Here is a 25950-nt window from a genome sequence, read left to right on the forward strand (position 1 = left end):
CACCCCGTGTCTGGGCGCCATATCTCGTGCCTCCGCGTGGCGTCGGTCGCTGCGGCGCTAGTCTGCTCGGCAGCGGCTGAGTTGATTACCGGACGGCACGCTACCACCAGCGCTCTGCACGCTCAGTATATCCCGGAGAGCGGCGGATGCCGGCGGACGGCCGGGGTGGTGGGAGGGACGGGGTGGCTGGGGCCGGTCACAGCTGGTTGGTGGGAGGTGGGGACGGCTAGTCACTAGCCGTCCCCACCTTTCACCAACCAAGTAGCCAGAAGTAGCCTAGAGTCGAAATAGCGGTAAGATTGTGTTTTATCACACTTCAGCACCACGAACTTAGAGATAGGTGTGAGCAAGATTACTTTACTACTAGGTTTGAGCTCGTTTGGACTTCAGAAACATTCAATTACGATCAGAAATAAATAGGGAACGTCTGATTGATCAGCCGGCTCAGCTGTATCACACTCCTCTGATCAGGCCTCCGGTACAGAGAGCAGCGCAGATTCAGTGAACTACTGGCTACATCGATCAGAAGTTTGTGTTCCATTCAGTCGGCGATTACATAACCGCTGTTAGCTATAGTCCGCTCTGACGTGTCTTCTCAGAGGCACAGGCGTCTTGTCGACTGCTGTTGGACAGGGAGAAGAATTGAACCGGTCTTCTGGCAAACGTCTTGTTTTCAGGCAAATGTAACCCTTTGTTGAAGCTTGCTTATGTAACTCTTGTTATCTGTCTCAAGCATGCGAAAGACATCAAGAAATGAGGGCTTCAATAATAATTCCTGATAAGGGATGTGAATGTTTGGCGTACGTATTTGCATATTGCAAACGAAGCTTTGAACGCAAATCGTGGATTATTCTTCACCATTCTTTTTAAATCCTTTATAAAATGATGGCGATATTGTCGCGGAGGCGCGGAAGGAGAGACGACTGAGCGGGCCGAGACTTGTATTGCAACTGTGGTTCTGATTCTAATTCGCCAGTGCCTGTGCGTTATATGCAGGGTGGTTGCACAATGAAGGACCGGTCCGCCGACCCGCCGGGTCGGTGGACGGTGCCGACACGTGGGGAAAGTGACGGCTATTTCCATGTAACAAAGCTTGCACGTGTACTCTCTTTATCATGATATGGAAGAAGGGAATCGGTCCCACATTATCTTCCCTCCCCCAGGGAAGCGTAGGGAACCGAAGCGATCATAACAAAGAGAGGAAACGTTTAGCTGACGGAGAAAGAAATTTCCATATGAGCGTATCACAAAATGGTATGAACAGATAAGTAAGTTTCGTGACAATTACACCTACTACCGGGCGATCCCTCCGCACTCTTGGCGGGGACCGTCCCTGGGCATCTCCATGGCCCTCGGCATCTCTGGCCGAATATCAATACAATATAATTTCAGTGAATTGACCACGATTAACGTATTTGAATGTTCATACCGTTGAGAGCAGACTCTTTTTACGTTTACTAGTGTCAAAATGACACGGCAAAGTGCAGGCAAAAATTAAATGCACTTGCAATTTCTCCGTAAATTTTGGGGTGAGCAACCACAATGAAGCACAACAAACGACAGAACACTGACGAAAACGGATAATGAAACAGTACGGTTTTTGAAACACATCGAAGTTAAAACAAATTTCACAGCACAATTTCACTGTCACTTTTTGACGAAAATACAGCAAAAGTTCATAATGGGTGAATTTTCTTGATTTTGGGTGTCAATTTGTCTTGAATTTAGCGTTGATATTTTTTTTTTCTCTTCTCTTCTCTCCTCCGATCTTGAGTCCTTCAGCGAGGTGGTGTCCATCACTCGATGATGCTGAGGAGGACGGCGCGGGCTGATGAGCCGTGCGCTGTCGGCGGGCTCCGTAGTAGTCCAGGGCAGCTGATGACGTTGCCGCAGGGCAGATGGTATTGCCGGGCAGAGCTACTCACTGGAGACGGTGATGTCGGACGATGACGAGTCCAGGATGGTCAGCTCCCTAGTCGATGACGTGACGTAGGGGCGATACACCGTCACAGAGCACGGACTAACCAGACTGCGATGTCAGTGCAGATGTAGAGGCTGGGGTCCGTGTTGAGGGGCACAAGTCCCCTCGACCGCCGCTGCCACCATTGTCGCAGGACTGTACATCAACTGATGCTGAATGATGAAGTCGATACCAAGAATGATGTCACATCCAAATGAAAGAGATTTCTCTGTGACGTAGAATTTATGTTTGATAGTACGGTCAAGAATCTGGATATCTATGTCAATTTCACCAACAATGCGAATCGCAGAACCGGTTACACCGAGAACTGACACAGATGGAGTTTTGAGAGAACCTGTAATATCGCATGATAATAGAAAATCACGAGTGACGAGGCAAACACTGGAACCTGTGTCGTATAAAGCAGTACCCTTTCGCTTAGAGATGGAGACATCCTGAAGAATGGGTGGAGGAGAACGATGTTCAGCACTAGCAGTGTTGGATGCAATGCTCGCAAACGCAGGACCATCGTCTAGCGTTGCGAGCGGTGAGCGTTTGGGGAACGCGAATGGCGGAACCGGTCCGAACGGGACCTGTCAGGTGAGCGCGATGGCGACCTTGAGTACGAACGTCCGCGCCGATCTCGGGAGGACGGACGTGACGAGCTGCGATGGTAGTGGCGGTCAAGAGATGAGTCGCGATAGTGGCGGTAGGGCGAGCGTGCACGGTAATCGCAACAGGAATGGCGATACTGATCGGGCGAATATGCACGGCGGGGCTGGGAGGAAGATGACTGGTATCGGCGGTATGATGATTGGTGGTAATTGGTGGTGGGTGGTGTGGAGAAACCACGGCCACGGCCACGCTGTGGATAACCACCTCTGGGTCGGCGTTGTGAAGAGCGACCACGGCCACGGGTGGCCTGCTGACACGTGGCAAGCTCGAGGCTGGCCACACGGCGCTGGAGATCGTCCATTGCGCCACTAGACTGTGCCTGGGTTGAAGATGCGGCGAGGGTGGAAGTAGCATCGGGCAGCAAAGAGCTGTTAAGTTCATGTGTCCGAGCTAGAGTCACCGCGGAATCGAAATCGGCAGGGTTCTGTGGAAGCACGTACTGACGGATGGAAGGCTTTAACCCTTTCACAAAGGTGGCGGCCACGGTACGGTTTTTGAGTTGTTGGGTATCTGGGGTAGCGTCCCACTCTGTCAATGACTTTGCTTTAGTTCTGAGGCGGCAGGCGAATGCGTCTACAGATTCGGAGGGATGTTGTATACACGTCATAAGATCTTGCAGACGGGAGGAGATAGGTCGATCCGTATGAAGGGCGTTCGTTAAAAGAGTTTCAAAGTCATTCAACGTTTCTGCATTGGACAGAGCCACACGAGTGCGGACAATGTCAGCGACATGACCTTGCATTTTAGATTTGGCAACTTTGATAGAGACCACGTCAGGCCAATTTCCTAGGGATGCGGCTTCTCTGACGTCCCGGAAAAAATCTTGAATGGGGAACGAACCGTCGAAGTTGGGGATAAAAGTACCGAATTGATGAATGTTGAGGGTGTTAGGGAGAGGCTGAATATGGTCGTCTGGCATGGTTAGTATCTAAAATGCACCGGGAAAAAAAATTGGGACCAGAAAAATACACCCTATATAATCCTAAACGGGCATGTAAGTCACACATAGGGGACACGCAGGGGGACACACAGTAGGGCACATAATCCTACCGCTGCCACCATTATGTCGGCCGGTGGAATTGCCGACTTACTTGGTTCGGTGTGCCGATGCGTCCCCAAAGCCGGTCTCGAGCACTCTGTGTATTTGATAATTCACGCACGCTTTTATACAGGATCTTTCACGCACAGCGCGATCATATAAGGAGCGTCATGCGGCAAGCGCATAAGCTTATTCGAGGAACGACGCGGAAACCTCTGCAGAACCGGTCAGTCGTTGAATTAATAACCCGGATCTGCAGCGGGCCGCACGCACCTGAACAAGGCCATACGCGCTTGCAGCAATAGTCCTTTGAGCAAAGCCTTGCGACATTACCTCCCCTCCCCCATGAGCCGACAATAGGAGGCGTCAGAACAACACACGACCGAGTGAAGAAGTAGACGTCCCGAGCTGGTGGGTGACTTGCTCGCAGCGCGGAGATGTGTAGATCCTCCGGATCTTGATGTCCGAGGTCCCGGCCCATGACAGAGCCGCGCCGATGAGGTCACCGTCAGTGGACAGTGACAGAAGGCGCGGCCGGCTGGAGCGGGCGGTACTGTCGACTGCTGGCGGCCAGTGATTGTGGTGGCAACTGGCTGGAGTCGACAGCGACGGCCGTTGGTGGAGGGGACCTCTGGATGGTGCGCGAGCAGAAGTCGACGGGGACGTCTCGAGTCGATGCACTGGTACCGGACCATGGTTGTGTGGCGATTGTACTTGTAGGGCGATTTTGACCGCACTCGGGTAATGTGGTCCCGTGAATGCGACGCCGGATAATCGCCATGGAGTCAGGTACCAGTGGCGGTGTGGTTGACTCGGCGGGTACTCGACGTCCCGGCTGCCGGCCGGGCCCTTGGCCAGGCAGCGGAGACGTGAAGATCGGTCAGCCGTGTGTATTTGACAGTCCATTGTGGCCCATGAGGAGTGAGTCGGCATGCAGCAACAGGCGATGCGAGTATGATCGGCTGTCTGCAACATACAAAATCTTTCGTCAATGGCACATACGTACACGAGACAAACGAACAGACATATACAATTCTTAAAAACTATACATGATTTTTTTATGGCGATCTGGCTGAAGTGGATGCAAGTAGGTATGCATATGAAACATGTGGGGCAACACATCAAGATAGTTGCCGCCAGACCGCCATGACATTAGCCGTAAGTACATGGTGATACAACCGAAAATGAAGGTCTTGACGAGCAGCCGAAGAAATGATATAGCCAAGATGTATGTATAGGGGCTATCGACGGCATAGATTGATTACCATCGAAAAGATGAAGATAGCGGCGATAATAGCGAAGAACCAGTAGAGACCCTGCTGTAGTGTAGTTCCCAATGAAGAAGTGGTCGAAAGAAAAGAATCAAAGAGACCACTAGAGTGAATAACGGCTGTGGACTGGGCGACCGTCTCATTGCGCTGGGTGAGGGAAAGAGTCGGGGTATCTAAACAGAAAGAGACGGGTTCACAGCTTTTAATTTCGTTATAGTAAAGACACAGTCTTTCCTCGTGACAGGGGACCGACGTAACGAACTGAATTGTCACGAGGGAGCTGTCAGTGGATAAGGCCACTGCACGGGATGAAAGTGGGATATTATTGAAGGATACGGATACCGTACCTGGAGAGCAGATGGATTTGGCTCGTATGATAATTTTGGCAGCCACTGGACATGAATGACACCCAGTGACTGAATCAATCGATTCAATACGAGGACAAATTTTGTAATGGGATATGGCAAGGGACATGTCATTGAAGCGTATGTGAATATTTACTGGGGCACTCCGAAGTAGTTTAGATTGCAAAACACCGTCCGAATTAATGTAAAGATGGTGGTTATGAACGGCGCGAGGAAGGATATTAGGACGCTGATTCTGGATAACCGAAATGTAACTTTGAGGGATATGGCATCGAAGGGTTGTTTCGTAGTTAGTGCAATCAACCATGAGGGGGCTAAAAATAAAATCGGTAGACAGCGGTTTGGGGGCCTGAATGTCACCCAATTGACCTGGGGTAGGCTGAGATGGAGAAGAAGCGGATTCCAGATGTGAGTCAGAAAAGTCATGGACGTTTTGGACGAGGTATGGGGATGGCAGGGATAGGGGCTGGTCATAGGTACCTAAGACATTCAGTTCAATGCCAGAATTTGTAATAACTTGATCGGATGTCGTGGTATTGACTAAACGATTGTCGATAGCTTCCGAAATTGTAATGATTGGTTGACAAGTATGCCCTGTAATCTTGTCAACACGATAGGTGGCATTGTACTGTGGGAGTAGGTACCAGCGGAAATGAAGGCAGGGATCATAATGAATGACGCCACAAAATCTAGTTTTTGCTGGAATAGAAATGCATGACGTGATGCCGGGCCATGAAAGTGATTCTTTGGTGATTTCCGGAAAGTATTCTCGCCGAGGAACACATTTGGCTCCCCAGCTGCAATACTCAAAGTTAGGGCATATCAACTTGGAAGAAATTTCAACGGAAACCGGAAAAGTATAATATTGGTGAATTGTGGTCCATTGGCAATAGACGTCTTCAAATTTAATCCGAATGTAATAAACATTGGCGCCACTGTCGTCCGAAAAGAACATGCAAGTCGTAGAACCTATGTTACTCAGACTAAGCTGTGCCTGTCCTGAGATAACACAGGATTGCTTACCTGTGGGCAGTGTTTGACACTGCGATATACGAGAAGATATTATTTTGAGTTCATTGCAGTCATCGTGAATAGAAGAAGCCAGAATGAGCGGTAAAAAACAAATAAGAATAACCACACTATACTTAAGCTGCATAGATTTAGGAGCGGGTGGTGTCTGTACCTGATTGGGAGAATCGGCAAATTTTGAGATTTTAGAGAAGGCTGTAGAAATCTGGCGGCGGGATGTATGGCCAGCTACAGCGCCCGTTCGCAGAGAAAGGCGGAAGCAAGAACGGACAAGACGGTAAATGCCAAAGATAATGTAGCAAATAGTACGAAGTATACTGAAAATAGCGTTACAGGCAGATCGAACGTAGATGATAACTAGACCAGAAACAATGATGATAAATCCATAAACTAAGTACTGAATGGTGTGGGGTAGGCATGAAAGATTCAACAACATTTCTTAGCGGGCCGAGACTTGTATTCCAACTGTGGTTCAGATTCTGATTGGGGTTCGCCAGTGCCTGTGCGTTATATGCAAGGTGGTTGCACAATGAAGGACCGGTCCGCCGACCTTCTGGTATATCTAGGTCGTCGGGCGGTGCCGTCACGAAGGGGAAAGTGACGGGTATTTCATTGTAACAAAGCTTGAACGTGTACTCTCTTTATCATGATATGGAAGAAGGGAATCGGTCCCACATTATCTTCCCTCCCCCAGGGAAGCGTAGGGAACCGAAGCGATCATAACAAAGAGAGGAAACGTTTAGCTGACGGAGAAAGAAATTTCCATATGAGCGTATCACAAAATGGTATGAACAGATAAGTAAGTTTCGTGACAATTACACCTACTACCGGGCGATCCCTCCGCACTCTTGGCGGGGACCGTCCCTGGGCATCTATGGCCCTCGGCATCTCTGGCCGAATATCAACACAATATAAATTCAGTGAATTGACGACGATTAACGTATTTGAATGTTCATACCGTTGAGAGCAGACTCTTTTTACGTTTACTAGTGTCAAAATGACACGGCAAAGTGCAGGCAAAAATTAAATGCACTTGCAATTTCTCCGTAAATTTTGGGGTGAGCAACCACATTGAAGCACAACAAACGACAGAACACTGACGAAAACGGATAATGAAACAGTACGGTTTTTGAAACACATCGAAGTTAAAACAAATTTCACAGCACAATTTCACTGTCACTTTTTGACGAAAATACAGCAAAAGTTCATAATGGGTGGATTTTCTTGATTTTGGGTGTCAATTTGTCTTGAATTTAGCGCTGATATTTTTTTTCTCTTCTCTTCTCTCCTCCGATCTTGAGTCCTTCAGCGAGGTGGTGTCCATCACTCGATGATGCTGAGGAGGACGGCGCGGGCTGATGAGCCGTGCGCTGTCGGCGGGCTCCGTAGTAGTCCAGGGCAGCTGATGACGTTGCCGCAGGGCAGATGGTATTGCCGGGCAGAGCTACTCACTGGAGACGGTGATGTCGGACGATGACGAGTCCAGGATGGTCAGCTCCCTAGTCGATGACGTGACGTAGGGGCGATACACTGTCACGGAGCACGGACTAACCAGTCTGCGATGTCAGTGCAGATGTAGAGGCTGGGGTCCGTGGTGAGGGGCACAAGTCCCCTCGACCGCCGCTGCCACCATTGTCGCGGAGGCGCGGAAGGAGAGACGACTGAGCGGGCCGAGACTTGTATTGCAACTGTGGTTCTGATTCTAATTCGCCAGTGCCTGTGCGTTATATGCAGGGTGGTTGCACAATGAAGGACCGGTCCGCCGACCCGCCGGGTCGGTGGACGGTGCCGACACGTGGGGAAAGTGACGGCTATTTCCATGTAACAAAGCTTGCACGTGTACTCTCTTTATCATGATATGGAAGAAGGGAATCGGTCCCACAATATGCATTATTTAAACTTTGTTTTAAAACTTTCAAGAGCAGCTGCTGTCTGAAGTTTATATCGAACTATATACGTTAAGTATAATTCTTGTGAAAATATGAAATATGGTCTGGGTTTTATTGTATGCTGTTGGCCGAGTGGGTGGCGTGGTGATAATTACTCAATGTAGTGGCTCGCCGCTCGGGTGATGAATTACTCCAATTTTCCCATGCCGCTCAAAATGCCGACAGAACTCCGAGTGACTACCGTCTACGGCTGCTTGTTGGGCCACGTTGCTATCAATTCTACCAGGGAAAATGATGGATGGTCCGTTTAAAGTCCTCACGTATTATCGTTTTAAATCGCCCATTATATGCCGAAGTGTTTGTCATGCACTTAGTTTTGTGTGGCGCTAGGGTTATCAAAACATCGGGACGGCATCGCTATGCGCTCCCCGACACCCACACCCGGCGTACTATGTTCCAACACCATTGAAACGCTCGTCCAATTGCGCCATTTCGCCGATCGATTACCGGGCTGACTCGGACGGAGCGTAATTCGAGGGTAACTGCCGGTAATGGCGCCGTTACTTGCGTCATACGTACGTCACGTCAGTGGGATGACGTCACGGTGTCGTCTTGTGACGGGACCTAACGAGGGCCTGAACTCGCTGCCATTGCTGGCATTGGGTGGCGTCTTACACAAGGTAGTGGGGCCGGCCATTGAACCGGGGCGGAGCGCTCTCAGCCGCAGCCAGCGCGTTCGGCCGTGTGGCTGATGGGAGTGCCACCGCCGTGATCGGGCCGAGAGTAACGAGGATCGAGCTACGAGCCAACCATGATCGAGCCGAGGGTAACCGTGATGGAGCTACGAACTACCATGATCGAGCTAAGGGCCATCGAGCTGCGAGCCAACCGTGATCGAGCCAAGGGCGATCGAGCCGCGAGTCAGCTATGATCCAGCCGCGAGCCAGCTATAGCGGAGTCGGTGGCCATCCATGCCGGAGCGGCGGCCGCGCGCCGACCGCCCCCCGGGGGACCGGCGCCGTGCCTTACCCGTCTGCGCCGATCGGCCGCTGTCGTGTCCACCGCCCGCCGCCGGTATGCCTGATTAAGTCGCATCGATCCGAGGAGAGAGCGGTTCGAGGCTCGCACCGGGAGGAGGCTGAGGAGAGAGCGGTACGAGGCTCGCACCGGGAGGAGGCTGAGGAGAGAGCGGTACGAGGCTCGCACCGGGAGGAGGCCGTGGCCCTGCTGACGGCGCTGGCGTTCCTCCGGCTGTGTTCGGAGCTCGAGGAGCTGGCTCGCTGGATCGATGGCCGCGTGCTGACGTGACCTTGATGATGTCATTAGTGTTTATTGTTGTCACATGGTCTTACAGAAGCCGCACTGAAAGCTTTTACGTAATGTGTTCGTTAGTTGCGTGGTAACTCACTATGTTGGTCGATAGGATAGCCCTATTGACGAGCTTTTACCCAGAACGTGCAGCTCTGTTAGGAAATGAAATCGGTCAAGTGGTATCACACATAGACCACTATTGTGTGCTCTGTTTTCCCTGCCTTACTTATGTGTGCCAATGGTCCGTGTGTTCACGGTGCGTTCCCTTCGTCTACAGGCTCTGAAGAAGATCGGCAAGGACCGGACGGTGCTGCTTCTGTGTCTGGCCGTGTTCCTCTCCTATCTGCCTGAGGCCGGACAGTACTCGTGCTTCTTCGTCTACCTGAGACTGGTGAGAGCGGCGAGGGAGACAGACAGAGGGAGGGAGGGGAGAGAGAGAGGGGGGCAGACAGATCGGCCGGCGGTCCCCGATGGAATTACATGCCGTAATCTGTAGAGCGGGAGAGTGGGGAGAGTGGAGGAGGGCGGTGTGTGTGTGTGCGTGTCGGGGCAGAATTGCGGCCTCGTTTCCGATCGGTCCGTACCCCCTGGGACTGCCGCCGCGGTAGGCACCATCGCTCGCCGAGTCTGGTGCAGTGCGGCGCACCGGCGGCAGCGCTGGGGCGTACGCAGCACGGGGCGCCCCGTGACCTTTACCACCCACATGGAGAGTTTCTGTAGCTGTCATAACGCTCTGCTCACCCGGCCGATCAGCGGAGCGCCTCCGCCGCCACTGATGTGACGTCACTGTCCGGGGAGTGATGTCACTCCCGTCGGGACGGGATGACGTCAGGGGGTCGGTGTGCGCCCCCGGAGCCGCCCGGCGATTGATCCGGGCCGGCTGGGAAGAGCGCGGCGGAAGGTCGCGACCCGGAGCCGGGCAGAGTGCCGGAGCGAACCGGATGTGAGCTCCCGCGGGCACGTGGGAGTGGGGCGGGAGGAGGAGAGGGAGTGAGAGTGACGAAAGGTGAGAGGTGTGTGGGAGAGGCCGGAGTGGCGGACAGTGAGTGTATACGCGAGTCTCGCTGTGTACTGAGGAGGGGTGCTGGAGATGGCGCCCGCTCTCCTTGCTGTCACTCTGGTTAGAAGTGGGATGACTCTCCAGCGATGAGCGATGTAACCCTTTAGGTGATTGCAATGTCCTGGGAGACGTCGAATGGTGTGCTTGTACTCTTTTGCCGTTTTCGGCTGGTGTGCGTCGATGAAGTTCAGCCAGGAGGCAGTGTCCCGTGCTGACGTTCTCTTCTGGCCTATGTCCCCAGGTGATGAAGTTCAGCCAGGAGGCGGTGTCTCTGTTCTGACCTGTTCTGTTCTGTTCTGCTCACAGGTGATGAAGTTCAGCCAGGAGGCTGTGGCCATGTTTATCGCCACCGTGGGCATCCTGTCTGTGATCGCGCAGACGGCCGTGCTCAGCTTCCTGATGCGCACCATCGGCGCCAAGCACACCATCATGGTCGGACTCGTGTTCGAGATGCTCGAGCTCATGTGGTGAGTGCAGCGCGCTTGTAAGGACTGTCTACTGACCGAAAATATCTGCCACCCACACCCACAGCACTGTCATATTATCTTCAGTGCGTTTATAGCAGAGCTAACCAACCGCTCTGCAAAGATTCCCTCACCCCCACCCACCCACCCGCGTCCCACATCGTACTGGACTGTGATGTCAGTCCATATCCCTCCCACGGTCCGGCCTTTCCATTGTGCCGGTGGGCTGGTCTCTGTTCGCGTCTGCCACTGACGCGGACTGCCACCGGCAGCTCAGTCGCTCACCACCCGGACGCTGGCTCCCGCCCGCCCCCGCTCCGCCTCCCAGCCCTGGCACCCGCCTGCGTCGACGCCGGCCTGCGTAGGTCCGACGCTTATGAAACTTCCGGCGGTCGTTCCGCGGGCCGACGCGACCCGTGGAGACTCCGGCCGCCTCCGCTATGGCCTTATTGTCGCGCACAGGGTCAGAGCTGCGTGCCGCGCGCTGACAGCCCCCGGCAGCCGACGCCGTGCGGAAATGATGAACTTTGCACCGCCGCGCTCAGTGTCACGTGTTCAGACGAGTGTGTTTCTCGGAGGTCACGTGATGTTTGAGCTAGGTTTCTCGGGTGCGGGCTGGGCTGGTGTTCAGAGCTGGGCGCAGGCTGAGCTGGGATCACGTGGGAGCTGGGTGACCCCCGGTGACTGCCGCCTGGGCTGTGTCTGGGAGCTGGGACCGGGCTGGGTCGGCTCACGTGGTCGGCCCGTGCTCTATTATAGTGCTGGCTGGGCTCACAGCCAGGACAGCCCAGCTCTGCCCAGCGACAGGATCCCAGGGAGGCTCACAGCGAGGGGCTGTGTTATGCCTAATAGAGCGAATCCATCTGACTCAGCAGTGCAGTGCGGTGGGTTGCGGTCGGCTGGGACCGCGGGTTTTCCCACCGATGGGCGGTAGAAGGTAGTCTGAATATGTATTCTGAAATAGTAGTCTGAATATGTTCTGTATGTACTCGATGTGTATAAACACTGAGAGTAGTTGCCCTGTCCTATGTGTTATCCCGTGCTGACGGTCCTGCCCCTTTCCTCCCGTTCAGGTACGGGGTTGGCTCCCAGACGTGGCTGATGTGGGTCCTGTGTGTTATCCCGTGCTGATAGCTCCCTCACCCCCGTTCAGGTACGGTTTCGGCTCCCAGACGCGGCTGATGTGCCGTGGGTACTCTGTGTTATCCCGTGCTGATAGCTCCTTCTCCCCCCGTTCAGGTACGGTTTCGGCTCCCAGACGCTGTACCCCGGTGAACTGACGGCTCTGCCCCTGTGTCCCCCGTTCAGGTACGGTTTCGGCTCCCAGACGTGGATGATGTGGGCGGCCGGCTCTCTCGCGGCCATGGCCAGCATCTCGTACCCGGCCATCTCGGCCTTTGTCTCTATGCACGCCGACGCCGACAAACAAGGTGAGTCCACCGACAAACAGCGGAGTTTGTCAGGAGTGACGGGCTAGGCCACCAGCAACTAAAGCAGTACGTGACAGAAGCTATGTTCGTTTGAATGCTGTGCAGGCGGACTGCGTTTCGAGTTGTTTGAATGTTCAAAATGACGCAGGTGCAAACGTATTTTTGGAAGCATTAAAAGCTTGTTTTGTTTTAGTACGCCGGTTAAGTTTTGGTTATCTTTCTAGGCGCCGTTGGTATGCCTAAGTACTTACTTGAATACAGTGGAATCCGCTTAATAAATCCACGGATAATGAATCCAGCCGCTTATTGTGGCCGCTTGAGCTGTTCACGGATTTCCTCCATAGTTACCCGCAGTTAAAATCCGCTTAATAAATCCACTTACTCCGCTTAATAAAGCCACTCGGGAGTTTCGAAGTCCGCAGTGGCATCTCCCCATTCAAAATGTGGCATCCGACCCGCTCAAAAAGAACCGCACTGGAGCAGCGGTCTGCAGCAGTTGGACTTCCCATGACAGAAGGGAGTTCAGGGGTATCAAGAGCGCCATCACCAAGCACCTCAGAGAAATGTTCCCGGCAAAGCAGGCACCCTCAACTGTTTCGCTGGCATAGCAGGCATGACGGGGAGTGATCGTGGATGGGCATGTCGACTTAATCGCTGTGACAGCTTTGCAGTGTGCCCTGGTTCTTTTCAGGGGCTCCACTGCGGTCGCAGCTGGGGGAGGGGGAATGTCCAACCCTAAAACGCACGCCTTTATGCATAAGGCGACATTACGAAAGTCAAATTATTGGGGGTCCGGCCCCCGTGACCACACCGGTGCGGTGGAGCCCGTGGTCACTTTCATTGTAATAAGTAAGACAATGAGGAATGCTAGCCTGTACGATTGTAGTGCAGGGGAACGGAACGTGCAGCTGCGATACATGCTTTTTAATGAAAGCTGACACCGGTTAATAAAGCCGCCGCTTAATAAATCCAAAACACTTTGTCACCAAGGTGGATTTTTTAAGCGGATTCCACTGTAGTTTTCAAAAATTTGCGCGTTCATGAGAAAAAAACGTTGAACGTCAGAACTATATCAATGTACCGATATATGCAGTTACCATGCCATATATAGTGAGGCGACAGACAGGCGGCACGTTATCTTTCCACCGCCCCCACCGCCCGTGTATCTGACCGCTCGCCCTCCTCCGCCCCCACCGCCCGTGTCTCTGACCGCTCGCCCTCCGGTCGTGCAGGCGTCGTGCAGGGCGTCATCACGGGGATGCGCGGCCTGTGTAACGGCCTGGGCCCGGCGCTGTACGGCTTCATCTTCTACCTGTTCCACGTGGACCTCGAGGACGAGGCCAAGCTGCAGGCGGGCGGCGACGTGCGGCCGGCCAACGCCACGCGGCAGCACCCGGGCATGCCGGAGGTGAGCGGGGGAGCGGGGAGCAGCGACCCTCGGCGGGCCGGGGAGGGGTCTGCAGCGAGGGACCGGGGCGGAGGGGATGACTACCTGACGGGTGTGGGATGGTCTGGGTGTGCTCGGACACGGCTCGGCGGAAAAGAAAGTTGTCGGTAGGATGGAATATCATGGATGGGTGGTAAAAGGTTTCATTTCCCTCATTCATAAAATTCATGTGTAATTAAGACACTAGCAAAATTATTGTTGGCGGAAAGATATTTGTGCCAAAAAAAGTTTTTTTTTAATCGGCTTTGGAATTGTCACCACGTCATTCCAGTATTCTAACGCCTATCGACGGGCCTTTGGGGAGGTGGTTGTGAGATCGAGTGACTGATGGTTTGATGTGGCTGGTAACTATTATGTGGCCTATAATGCATGGTGGATATCATCAGTGTCTTTCGGCTTACGGACTGTGTGTATACCGGTGTGACGCACGCTCTAACGCTTTGTGGTGGTGGATGACGGCCCATGAGCCTAACATCAAAGCAGCTGCTATCCTGTTGATCCGCTGTTGGCTCTCTGTATAGACCCCGCGCGCTGTGGGACGGTGGCGGTGAGTGTGCCGCGTTGACTGGTGGTGGGTGTGTCGCTCTGTGTGACGGTGACGGTCTGGTGGGCGCTCCCCGGGCCCGGTGCCGCTCCCTGTCACGTTGACTGGACGGCGGCCGCTCCGTGTGTTGGGTCGGTGGCGGCCGCTCCGTGCGTTGGGTCGGTGGCGGGCGCTCCGTGCGTTGGGTCGGTGGCGGGCGCCCCGTGTGTTGACTGGTGGCGGCCGCCCCGTGTGTTGGGTCGGTGGCGGGCGCCCCGTGCGTTGAGTCGGTGGCGGGCGCCCCGTGTGTTGGGTCGTTGGCGGGCGCTCCCCGGGCCCTGTGCCGCTCCCTGTCACATTGACTGGTGGTGGCCGCTCTGTTTCAGCTGGTGCCCGGGCCGCCGTTCGTGTTCGGCGCCCTGCTGGTCATCTGCGCCCTGCTGGTGGCCGCCTTTATACCGGACGCGCCGATCGCGGGCGGCGCCTCGTCGCTGCGCGGCTCCGTCAGAAAGGCGTCAGGTGCGTACGGCGGCGGACGGCCGGCTGCCCGCGCATACCCGCCACCGAGTGTGGATCCGCTACAGAGTACATAGCACACTTACAGACTAGGTAGTGTTTGTTGGAACAGGAAAGAAACGGGTTTTACCAGACTAGGTCGTCCATCACCCCTGAAAAATCTACTGATGAAAGAAGTCTCTGAATTATTTCCCGATCGATCCGCGGGGAAATTTATCATTACAAACACGTCGTTAGTTTTCGCCCGTCAGACGTGTTTGTCAGTAAATGTCGTGCGAGGTCGCCCTGCCCGCGCCATTAATCTGCACTGCCCAAAGTTTGGGTAGCTACCGCTGGGGTGGACTTACAATCACTCAGAGTTCTGACTGTGGTAGCTCTCTCGTGTTGCTGACTTGGGCTCGGTCGATGATGTCACCACACCACCAACAGTAGCATTGTGCCGCACTAGACGGATAAAGTCCCCGGGGGACGCAGACGGCTGTTGTGGCAGGGATCGACGACAAAGACGTTGATAAGCTGTTTACTGAGAACGGGCTGTATTGATTGCAGCTGACGTATACGGGCTACTTAGTGCCGCGTTTTAAGGATATTATGACCCGTAGTGAAATGTGTGTTCGTATGTGGAATAGGTGGAGAGTGGTGGTTTTCTTTCGCCGCTCCTCCGCTAGCCCGGTTACACGTGTTCATCAGGCCGGGTTTCAGCGTCTTTTGGCCACATCATTAAACGCCCCGTGCCCTTTGCAGGTAATTCAAACGAATTGCACTACGAATTCGGGCACAAGAAGAAGGACAGCCTGGACGGCGAGGCGGCGCCGCTCGAGGACTCGCTATAGCCGCCCGTCGGCTCCGTCCCGGGCCGCGTGACGGCGGCCCGCTGCCCGCAAACATTCCACGGCGCGCCGCGCGGCCGCCCCCGCCGACCACGGTGTCCCAGTCTGTGTGAGGAGCGCGGACCGGCGGCCGGCCCGGTCCGCCATTCAGTCAGTGTGTGCCGTGTCTGTGAGTGAGCGACTGTGAGCGACTGTGTGTGTGTGAGAGAGTGGTACGGAGGCGCCGGGCGCAGGGCGGCAGGTCGGCGCCGCCCGGCTGTGACCAGAGCCCAGCGCCGCACGCACGCAGCGCCGAGACGCGCCGCTACAATCTCGTGACTGTTTTATTTCTCATGCATTGTTGGTGGGGACCGTCTGCCGTTTTTCGTAAAATATAATGTGTCCAAATATGGATGTTGACGTGTTCGCAAAATGATCTATGTGAAGTTCATAAAAGCAGAATAAAGGTATTTTGCCGAATTCGTTGAATCAATTGTCGTACTACACCGGTGCCTAGAAATGTGATGTAGTGTGACATTCGCGATGGCACAGCGTATCGCCGGGTGAAATGTTTCGTGAATCATTAGATACGATTGCCGCCCAAATCCGTTAAGAGTGCCTTCTGTCAGATAAGCTGTGTGGTTAGGCCACGCTTCCCCGCGTGAGTCATTCTCATTTCAATCTCTGAAGAGCTGCGTTAGGCAACCACTTTGCTGCTCCATCAAGCAATCGCCTCCTCTCGGTAGGTCCGATGACGTCAGACTGGTTTTATCGCTGCCGCGGTAGCGCCACCAGCCGAGCTGAGCTGCTCCCGCCTCTGACGGGAGGGACGGAGCCGTCGGCCGGCCGGGCCGCTGAACGGTCGGTCGGTCCGTTAACTCCGGGTCCATTCCGAGGCGGCAGTTGAGCGGTGGAATTAAACTCGGGCCGTCTATCGCTGAAACTAGCAGCGAACTCAGTTTGTGGAAATGGGGATCAGGCTGGCGTGATTTCGTCGCGAGCATTAATTGTCGGTGAATCGAGACGCCCAAATCATCAACTGTTGCTAGCAACAGTAAGGAATAAAATGATTAGGTAACAAGCGACCGTTCCGGGGATTGAAATTAAATTAGGCTGATGTGTCTTATCATGTAACGTCTCAAATCACGGGCCATTGCGCACTCGTCCAAAGGGCTTTAATTCAACTGACGGACAAGTGCATGATCCGCCGCCACTCGGCTCATAATTGGTGGCCAGTTTGATGTCACAAATCTCAGCTCATCCCTACGTGACTGATTGGCCCCATAAAACCGAATGAGTTTTATTACAGTTGGCAAGCTGTCGGCTGAAATAACCACGCCAAGGGTGATGTTAGCCATAGGTTTTCTTCAGCAGATCTCGCAGTCTTACAGCTTATATCAAAGCTCTCAAAGATGAAAGCGTGGTACTGTTGATGAATTATCAAATTCATGAATATCATACGCCTTTTTCCGCGCGACTTGGCATTTCCATCTCCCTATTCAGTTGCATGGTTATTCCGCGGTTCGCAGTGGCATGATTAACGCCATCGTAAGTTCCGTGTAGATGCCGCTGCAGTCGCTGCCCTAGTAGCACACAACATTGATACAACATCGAGATATGTTGAAATCAGGTTGATTGTCAATATTGGTGCTTCAACACGAATTCAACATTGATTCAACGTTGATATCACGTTGAAATTTGGTTGTGCTTTGTTGAATCTTGGTTGAAGTTCAACATTGTAGTTCAACATCGATACAACATTGTCCCAATGTTGAGTTCACAATATCGACAGATGTAGAATTTCAACATTGTGATTCAACATCGATACAACATTGTCATGATGTTGATTTCACAATATTGATAACAGTAGAGTTCCAACATTGTGATTTAATTACTATATTGCCCCGCAGTTGTGTTGACACTTGACAATATTGAAGGGAGAATGCTCCCTCGGGTGTAAGGGGTCCCATGAGCTCGACAGGTCCTAAGGCGTCAATCGGACTAGTAAGGGTGGGATCACTGAGGTTCCAACTAGACGAATATGGTCTTATAGAAATAGTACCTATTGGTATCTTATATAAGCATATACGTCTTGAATATGACACAGGTATAGAGAGTTATAAAGTGAATCGATCCTTAAATAAAGATAGCTCTACTTCATAAATCTTTTTATATCATCCTCAACCTACGTTGAATTAAGCAGCATTATTGTAATAGGCATTATTTTATTCGGGTGCCACCGGTGCCATTCAAGTATCACGGACCACGGTAGGTCCTACCAGTCGTGCGCTGAGCTCTTTCAGAGACCGTACCGACTGGAATCTAGCGACCGTTGGGCGCTGACTGTTTTGAAGACTGTACGCGGCCGGCAGCGGGCGGTCCCATCCTCGCCTCCGGCTAGAGAGGGGGAGACCGCGACAGGGGACCGCGCGTCCCCATCCCGTTGTGCCGGCTCGCAGAGTGCGGACGGGTGTGTTGAGTGTGTGGTGTCCAGTGTCGTCTTGCGTCTCCTCTTCCGACCATGTAGGTTTCCGCCAGTTTCTGCTGTGTGACAATCAGTGCATTTATCCTAGTTCTTGCAGTGCTAAGTTTTAAAAAAACTGGCGCTGAAACGTTCTCTTCAAAATGGTGGCGATCACCGTCGTCACTTACTTGCCTGCGGCAAAGGGAAAAAGTGCTGCCGGTGGCGTAATGTAGCGCCATGCCTTGAAACAGGGCCCGGTAAGTATAAAAGAATAGATGCAGGGTAGTGGGATGCATTAAGGGTACATGTGTCATACATGCACTTACATAAGTATCTATTGAGCAAAATGACTGAACTGAATTTACTCAAAGGCCCAATGTATTACCGTTGTTACATAGGAATCTCCGCTTTGTTACAGGAGTGCGAGGCTCGACGGGCGACTCAACCCCCACGGCCCTGACTCAACCGCTCAAGATGTGAAAATGGCGGAGACTGAGCGGCGGCCGAGGTTGTGTGACGTGACGTGATGTGTGAAGTGTAGCTGACTCGAAAAAGTGAAGAGCTGTGCATATATCATAGAAATACATTTTCCCCCGAATATTGACTGTGACGGTGACACTGGAATATTTTAGATAATTACGGGATACGTGATTTCGTACACGTATAGGTCTGTCGACAACATCGAGACAATGTTGTATCAATATGGAAACAATATTGAATCAACCAAGAATCAACATCGAGACAATGTTGTATCAACACCGAGATAATGTTGAATCAACCAGAAATCAATATCGAGATAATGTTGAATCAACCAAAAATCAACATCGAGACAATGTTGTATCAACATCGAAACAATGTTGTACAATGTTGTCCTGTCAATATTGATACGATGTCGAAATTCAACATCGTATCAATGTTGAAAGTGGCTAACAGATTGACATCGATACAACATTGTTGTCAATATTGATACAACATCGATACAATGTTGATGTGCTACTAGGGTGACGGCGCTCCCCACGTTCAGCCTGCTTATAAAGTAGCCGATAGATGTCACCGGTATCGAACGCCTGAAGGGATACTGTACCGCAGGGCTCCCCCGTCAGGCAGGGCGCATGGGCTTATTCGTTCGGGCCAGGCAGTCACACAGAGGTTTGTTGCCTGTTGGTCGTTGGACGTTGGATTAACCCTCGCCCTGGCAGGGGGGGGGGGGTCGATGCGACCCCCCCCTAAGGTTTTTCAAAGATAGCGTAAAAACGGCGGCGCGCAGCGCCGCCAAATTTGGCACAGCCTATGGGGCAACCTTTTTACATATGACCTGAAAATTTCAGGTCCGGGTGACCTTGGGTCAGGTCACCAGGTCAGAAAAACCGGTACAAGGTCATGGTCAAATTTCAATTTTCTTTTCGCACCTGTCCTGCTCACAGTTTTGAACTGATTTCCTTCAAACTTTCAGGGTGTGCTAAGTTCACCGAGTTGTATAACATATAGTATAGTTCGGGTTTTTTGAGGTCACTGACCTGAGGTCAGTTAGAGGTCATTACGTCGTAATCAGGGGTGTCGATTTTTCAAAATGGTTGGGGGTGCTCAACCCCTGCACCGGGTGAAAGATTGCAGCTTTGCCATGGGGGACAACCGTACATACAAGGCATGGTTGGGTATCCTCATAAGGTACCTACTGATAATCCTGGGATTTCCACTAATATTTCCCAAAGGTTGAACGTTCTTCAGCATCATTCTGCTCGTCCTGGTAGGTACTTGGCTACCTTATTACATAAATATGTCTCCGAAAAAAAGTCGTACATTTGCCGGCAGCTGGTTGCAGCCCCGGCACTTCGGTAATAAGGCGACAGTAACCGATGACGGCGATTAGCACCGGTGCAGCAGCCCCTGCGGTCCGCAGGAGCGGATATTGCGCGGAGGGAACGGTAGCTACGAAGCTCTGGCGGTAATCAGACGATCACAATAATCTCTGATAATGACAGGTGATCGCATTTCGATATTTATGGGTTTACGATTTTCCAGTCAGTGGCGTAGCCAGGTGGGCCTGTGAGGCACATGCCCCCCCCCCATCAGGTTCAGGGGCCCCTCGGGTTATTCGGGCCTGAGGGGCCCTGCGGCGCCAATTGGCCGCTGAGGGTCCACGTTGGCCATATTTGGACTAAGTAGGGCCCCACAGGGCTCGTAAGAACACCTCATGGGCCCACAAGTACCAACATTAAGATCTCCATAAGGGCCCCAAGCCAGCCTCTGAGGCCCACTTGCCGGCCTCTGGGGGTCCTAACCGGCCTATAGGGGGCCAGCTCTAGGAGCTGCACACCCGCCTGTAATGGCCCCACACCCATTTCTCTGAGGGCCCCTATAACGGCGACTGTGAGGGCCCTCACCGGCGCCCCTGAGCGCCACACCGGCGTCTCTAAGGGCCACACACCCCTAACTCTGAGGCCCTACACCAATGGCTTTAAAAACCCTACATGGGCGGTTCTGAGGGCCCTTGTCAGTTACCAGCGACCCTGACGATCCCACACAGGTGACTCGGAGGATCCCAGCGGCGTCTGAGCGCACCATACCAGTCTCTGAGAACCCCACAAGGCTTCTGAAGGCACCGGTGACCTCTTAATATCTTCTTGTCGGCCTATGAAGGGTCCGTTCCGTAACAGCAGTTCTGAGGGCCCCACGCGCGCCTGTGATGGCCCTAAACCAGTGTCTCTGAGAGCCCCCACAACGGCGCCTGTGAGGGCCGTCACCGGCGACTGTGAACCCTCCACACCGGCGGCTCCGAGGGCCCCACATTGCCATATCTGAGGGCCCCACACTAGTGCCTCTTAAGGCCCTATATCGGCGGCTCTGGGGGCCCAACATCGTAGCTTCTAAAGGCCCCCAAGTGCGCATGTGACGGCCACCCACCGGTGACATTTGAAGGCCCCACACCGGCTACTCTGAGGGCCCCATCGGCGCTGAGTCCGTGTCGGTCTCTAAAGACGACCCCACAGGGTTTCTTAAGGTACCACCGGCCTTTGATGGCCCTTTGTCGGCAGGGACGGCGCCACGGATTTTGCCTTGCGGGGGCAGGTTTTCAGAAAAAAGGCCCAAACAAGATGGGGGCCCAAACTTTCCGAAATATCGTCAATACCGTCAATACTATGCAAGCCTTTATTTGTACCTTGACCTACCATTCCCACCACCGTTGCCTTCTACACAATAACTTTTGTGTTAAAAGACACACTCTTAACCCTCGCCCGTATTGGTGTTTTTCTAGCCACGAACGTATGGGCGGGAGTCCGTTGCCCCCCTTGCCGTTTCGCCCCTGATCAAGCTAGACCTTCGCAGAAAAAAACGAGCGTGCTGCCCGTGACGAAAGGAAGCCGATGATACCCAATTTTAAGGTCCTTGGTCATCGGGTAACCTTCCAGGTCAGGCCAATGACCCAAAAGTCGGGAAAATCGGGACATGTTAGAACGTCGTAAAGGATGGCTGCTATGGTTTTTTCGAGGTGATGATCACGAATATCATGTAAGTGATGAACCTAGACGATATCTTCATGCATTTAGGCCAGGTCGGGTCAGGTCAAGTCAGGTCAACCAGTAAGGGGTTTGCCGCGTATTCGTAGTAGGTGGCAACCGCCTCTGACAGCTTCGTAACATGTTACGAAAGCACCAAAATTACTTCGTAAATGTTCAAATGGCTGCTAAATTTGAATTCAGCTCCAAAAACTAGCCTATAAACATGTAAAACTCGAACAAAGTGAACCGAGGTCATCAAAGGTCAATGAGCTGACCTGACCTTCCGGTGACCTTGTCACCCACCCTAATTCATGGAAGCAGCATCATATCCCATGTTTGAACGCTTGAAACCACGAAAACACTGCAAACGCGCGGCTCATGCGAGCCGACATACGCTGAATCGCGATTCCGGCCAAACATGGTCTAAAAAAGTAGGTCACAGGTCAAAGTTCATTAGGGTCAGGGTCATTAAATCTTTAGGATAGGTGTAAAATTGATCAACGCGAAGGTATTGAAAGTTCCGTCTCGATCAGCCGCTCTTTACGCGAGTTATTCGCGAAAAACCGAGGGGATCCGTTCGACAACAGGCAAGACATTGTTCGTGTGGTAACATGAATAGGTAACTGTATTTAGGGCCTTGTAGATAACCTTTTTTGTTGGAAGCTGTTTACTATCCTGACCAACGAATTCCACGTAAACAACCTGAATCAGCCTGAGCAGCCAAAATTCTGAACAAAAGCGTGTTTTCAATACTCGAGTTTATCATGCCCCGCCTCCCGGCTGGAAAGTGACTCGGACGGACAGAGTGGCTCAAACAGGAGCTCGGCTCGACAGGGCCGGCCCAAAAACACCGTTACACACATGACACAGGAGCGGCGCCTGGGGTAATGCGATTAGGTTGACCTTAAGGCCCTCGCATGAGTGGTATGGGCCCTCTCAAGTATGGTACGGTTGACCCCGAAGGTTGACCGGCGGCCAGGGTTTAGTGCGGCGTACTCGCGGGCGATTTCGATATCATAGGGACCCTATGAGGCCTAGTTTCTATGTTCCCCCGAGACTGGATATGGGCCCTCTGAGGTCTTGAATGGGCATTCAGAGACCTGTTACGCCCCATTAGGCCTAGTATGGACATTCTGAAGCCTGGTATAGGCACTTTGTGGCCTGGTCCCCATTAAGTCTATTATGAACCTTCTAAGGCCTAGTAGAGGCCTCAGAGACCTGGCTTGGCCCCTTGAGACCTGATATGGTCCTTCTGAAGCCTAGTTGGGGCCCCTGAGGTCTGGTATGGGCCTTCTGAAGTTCGGTAGATCCTCAGTTTGGCATGGCCATTGGAGCCCGGTAAAGGCCCTTTTTGACTGGTAGGGACCCTCAGAGGCTTGATATGGGTCTTTTTATACTACTAGGGGGCTCCTGAGGCCTGCTATGTACCCTCTCAGACATTCTAAGGACCTTACCAGACCTTTTAATGGCCCTCTCAGTACTGCTGCACTCTGCAGGCCCTCGCATGAGTGGTATGGGCCCTCTCAGATATGGTGCGGGCCCTCCCATGTCATTGCAACAGTCCTCTCAGTACTGCTGGGGGCCCTTCCATGATTGTCATTGACTGACATAACCCTCAGTAATATGTCAAGGTACGGGCCCTCACATTACTTGCGATGGCCCCCTCAATACTGTTATGGGCCCTCTCAGTACTGATATGGGCCCTGTCACGGCTGGTATGGGCCCTCTCAGGCATTTTACAGGCTCTCGCACTCCTTCCAAGGGCCATATGAGCACCGCTGCGGGCCCTGTCATGACTGGTATGGGCCCTCCCCTTCTCAGACATAATATGGTACTTACCTCCCAGACCTTGCCTGGGCCCTTTCAATATTGAATGGGCCCTCTCAGACATGGCATGGGCCCTCTTTGGCCCGGGCCCTTTCTACAGGCTGGGAAGATAGGACAGGGCCACAATCACCCAAGATACAAAATAAATGATTTTCTTTCACTTTTTTGTGCTTAATTGGGCCCTTTTCCAAAAACATGGGCCAAAGCCCGTAAGTTTTATCTTGGCGGCGGCACCTTGAGAAGGCCCCTTTTGGCTTAATTCCCCACTCCTGAAGTCATTTCTACAGCTCTGCCCAGAAGTCTTCTTTCTGCACAGTCAGAGAGTACAGAATGTATTCCGTATTGTATACATTAATGTATTAATACATTCTGAATGTATTGTAATGAATGTATTCCGCCCATACCTGACCTGCTGGCTGAAAGAGGGCCCCAGTGTTCAGAGTTGGGGGGGGGGGCGGCTGCCCCCTCTGCCCCCCCTGTGGCGCCGTCCCTGTTTGTCGGCCTCTGAGGGCCCGTCGCCGGTCTCTGGAGCCCCCTGCCGGCTTGTAAAGGGTACGCGCCAGCAGCTCTAAGGGTCCGACATCCGTGTACGACGGACCCACACCAGTGTCTTTGCAACTTACCGTTTTTTTTGCCCTTCTTCTTAAAACTAACTTTTCTTTTCTTTACATCTTTATTTCATGCATTGCAAGTTGTGTAATTGTTTTAGTTTTAGTAGTGAAAGACTGCAGAACCAATTATTTTCTTCAAGCAGAGTTAGTGGGAGTTACTGAGGGACAAAATCATTGGGGGTGCTAACTGGAACATTAGGGGTGCCCGGAAAACCATTGGGGGTGCTCATTTGAGCATTGGGGGTGCTGCAGCACCCCCAAAGGTATACAAATCGACACCCATGGTCGTAATGTTAAGCCTATGGGAAAATACTAAATTCGGAAAATACTGGAGATATCCGCTTCGTTCTATCACTTTTGTGCTTTGAAACCACAGTACTTAACAGCAGGTCACTTGGTGCTTCTTTGTTTGGTGTACTTATCCATGGGTCAGGTCAAATGAGGTCAACTGAGGTCAAATGACGTTTTTGCCAATAACTTGGCACATAATGACGCTAGAGCTTAAAAAATAGTGTCATTGTGTTCCTGGTGATCAGCCGAATCGAATGATATGCGATATGATGCAATTTGGTTAACTTGAACTTAATTGATTAATTAAAGTTTACTTAAAAATTAAGAAAAACTTTAAGTACACGCAAGAAAGCTAAAACGTATATCATTCGACGTGCCTTGACGTGCTGAGTTCACTGGTGCTTTTCTTTTTGCTCTATCTTAATTAGATCAAAAGTTATAAGCGAAAAACTTTTGACCTGTTTTTAGCGAATTTTTTACATTTATACCCCCCAAAACCCCCCTAAATATTGACCTAGAGCAACCAAATTTGCACAGGGGCGAGAGCTTCGGGGGGCCCACCTACCTACCAAATTTGGTGTTTCTAGGTGCCATAGGGGCCAATCGCGAGGGGGGGTCGCATCGACCCCCCCCCCTGCCAGGCCGTGTTATGAAAAATGCCCTGCCAGGGCGAGGGTTAAAAGCGGATATAATCTCACAAGTCACAACACTCATCTTTACCGCACTCCAAATATTTCTGGCTAAGATTGTAAGTTTAACCAGAATAAAACCGTACCTACATGTTCCTAGAAATCGGTATTCGGTGAAGGCAGCTACCTACATCATACAATATTGGGTCCCGATTGGTTGGCTTCAACGTGTGAAGCAATTCAAATGAAAATACAGGATCTCCCACTAGTTCAGGTTTACTCCTCCATGCAGTAGCGGCGGAACACCTTCAATTAAGGGGGGGGCACTGCCGACTTTTGGTCCCATTCTTTCCATGCAACGCCCATAGGGCTAATGTTAAAATGTCAAAATCAAAGGGGACACGGTGCCCCGGTGCCCTCCCCGTTCTGCCGCCTATGTCTTCATGCCGTGACGTAGGTACAGGTCTCGCGGGTTTTAGCGGCAGGTTTTGCACCTGTGAAATTTAGTAGGTACTTCAGGCTAAATCTTGGTCGTCTTACGATTTTGAGTGTTGAAGATGCGATAGACTTGTTCGTTCACAAGCCTGCCATGACCGTTTTAAAATGGCTTCATCGTAGATCGATTAGTTTCTGAGATATAACCGGAAATGCAAAAGGGCAAAACCTACCGCTTAATCTCGCGAGAGCCGTACCTCGTAGCTTGCCCCCACATCACATTTTAGGTCGTAACCGACTGACCCCGATAAAGCCCGCTGAGACTCTATTAGTCGAGGTGGCCGATGTGGGGCACCGCAGCTCTGGTAGGCGCGGACAGAGTCTGTTTCAGGCTTTACTGTTACT

The 25950-nt window shown here is 52.3% G+C and overlaps 2 protein-coding genes across 9 annotated transcripts in view; one reads left to right on the top strand and one right to left on the bottom strand.

Moving 5' to 3' along the window:
* Positions 1-16268, top strand: part of LOC122393016 (hippocampus abundant transcript 1 protein-like) — a 49555-nt gene extending 33287 nt beyond the window's left edge. For 4 of the 8 annotated variants that reach the window (XM_043388517.1, XM_043388516.1, XM_043388520.1 and 1 more), the window contains 6 exons: positions 9817-9930; positions 10906-11066; positions 12372-12493; positions 13726-13901; positions 14850-14982; positions 15724-16268. In XM_043388517.1, coding sequence (XP_043244452.1) covers positions 9817-9930; positions 10906-11066; positions 12372-12493; positions 13726-13901; positions 14850-14982; positions 15724-15812 — 795 coding nt within the window. In that variant the 3' untranslated portion in view covers positions 15813-16268. The remainder of the gene's footprint in view (positions 1-9816; positions 9931-10905; positions 11067-12371; positions 12494-13725; positions 13902-14849; positions 14983-15723) is intronic. The other 4 variants (XM_043388519.1, XM_043388518.1, XM_043388521.1 and 1 more) reach the window with 1 other exon arrangement.
* On the bottom strand, positions 3707-8034 carry LOC122393015. Its single transcript, XM_043388513.1, has 2 exons — positions 4940-8034; positions 3707-4640 (listed from the first exon to the last, which is right to left on the bottom strand). The coding sequence occupies exons 1-2, from the start codon at positions 6773-6775 to the stop codon at positions 4041-4043; spliced, it is 2436 nt and encodes an 811-aa protein (XP_043244448.1). The 5' UTR covers positions 6776-8034; the 3' UTR covers positions 3707-4040.
* Positions 16269-25950: the final 9682 nt, after the last annotated feature.

The sequence above is a fragment of the Amphibalanus amphitrite genome, unplaced genomic scaffold, assembly GCF_019059575.1.
Source record: "Amphibalanus amphitrite isolate SeventyFive unplaced genomic scaffold, NRLGWU_Aamphi_draft 000512F_arrow, whole genome shotgun sequence".
NCBI lineage: Eukaryota > Metazoa > Arthropoda > Thecostraca > Balanomorpha > Balanidae > Amphibalanus > Amphibalanus amphitrite.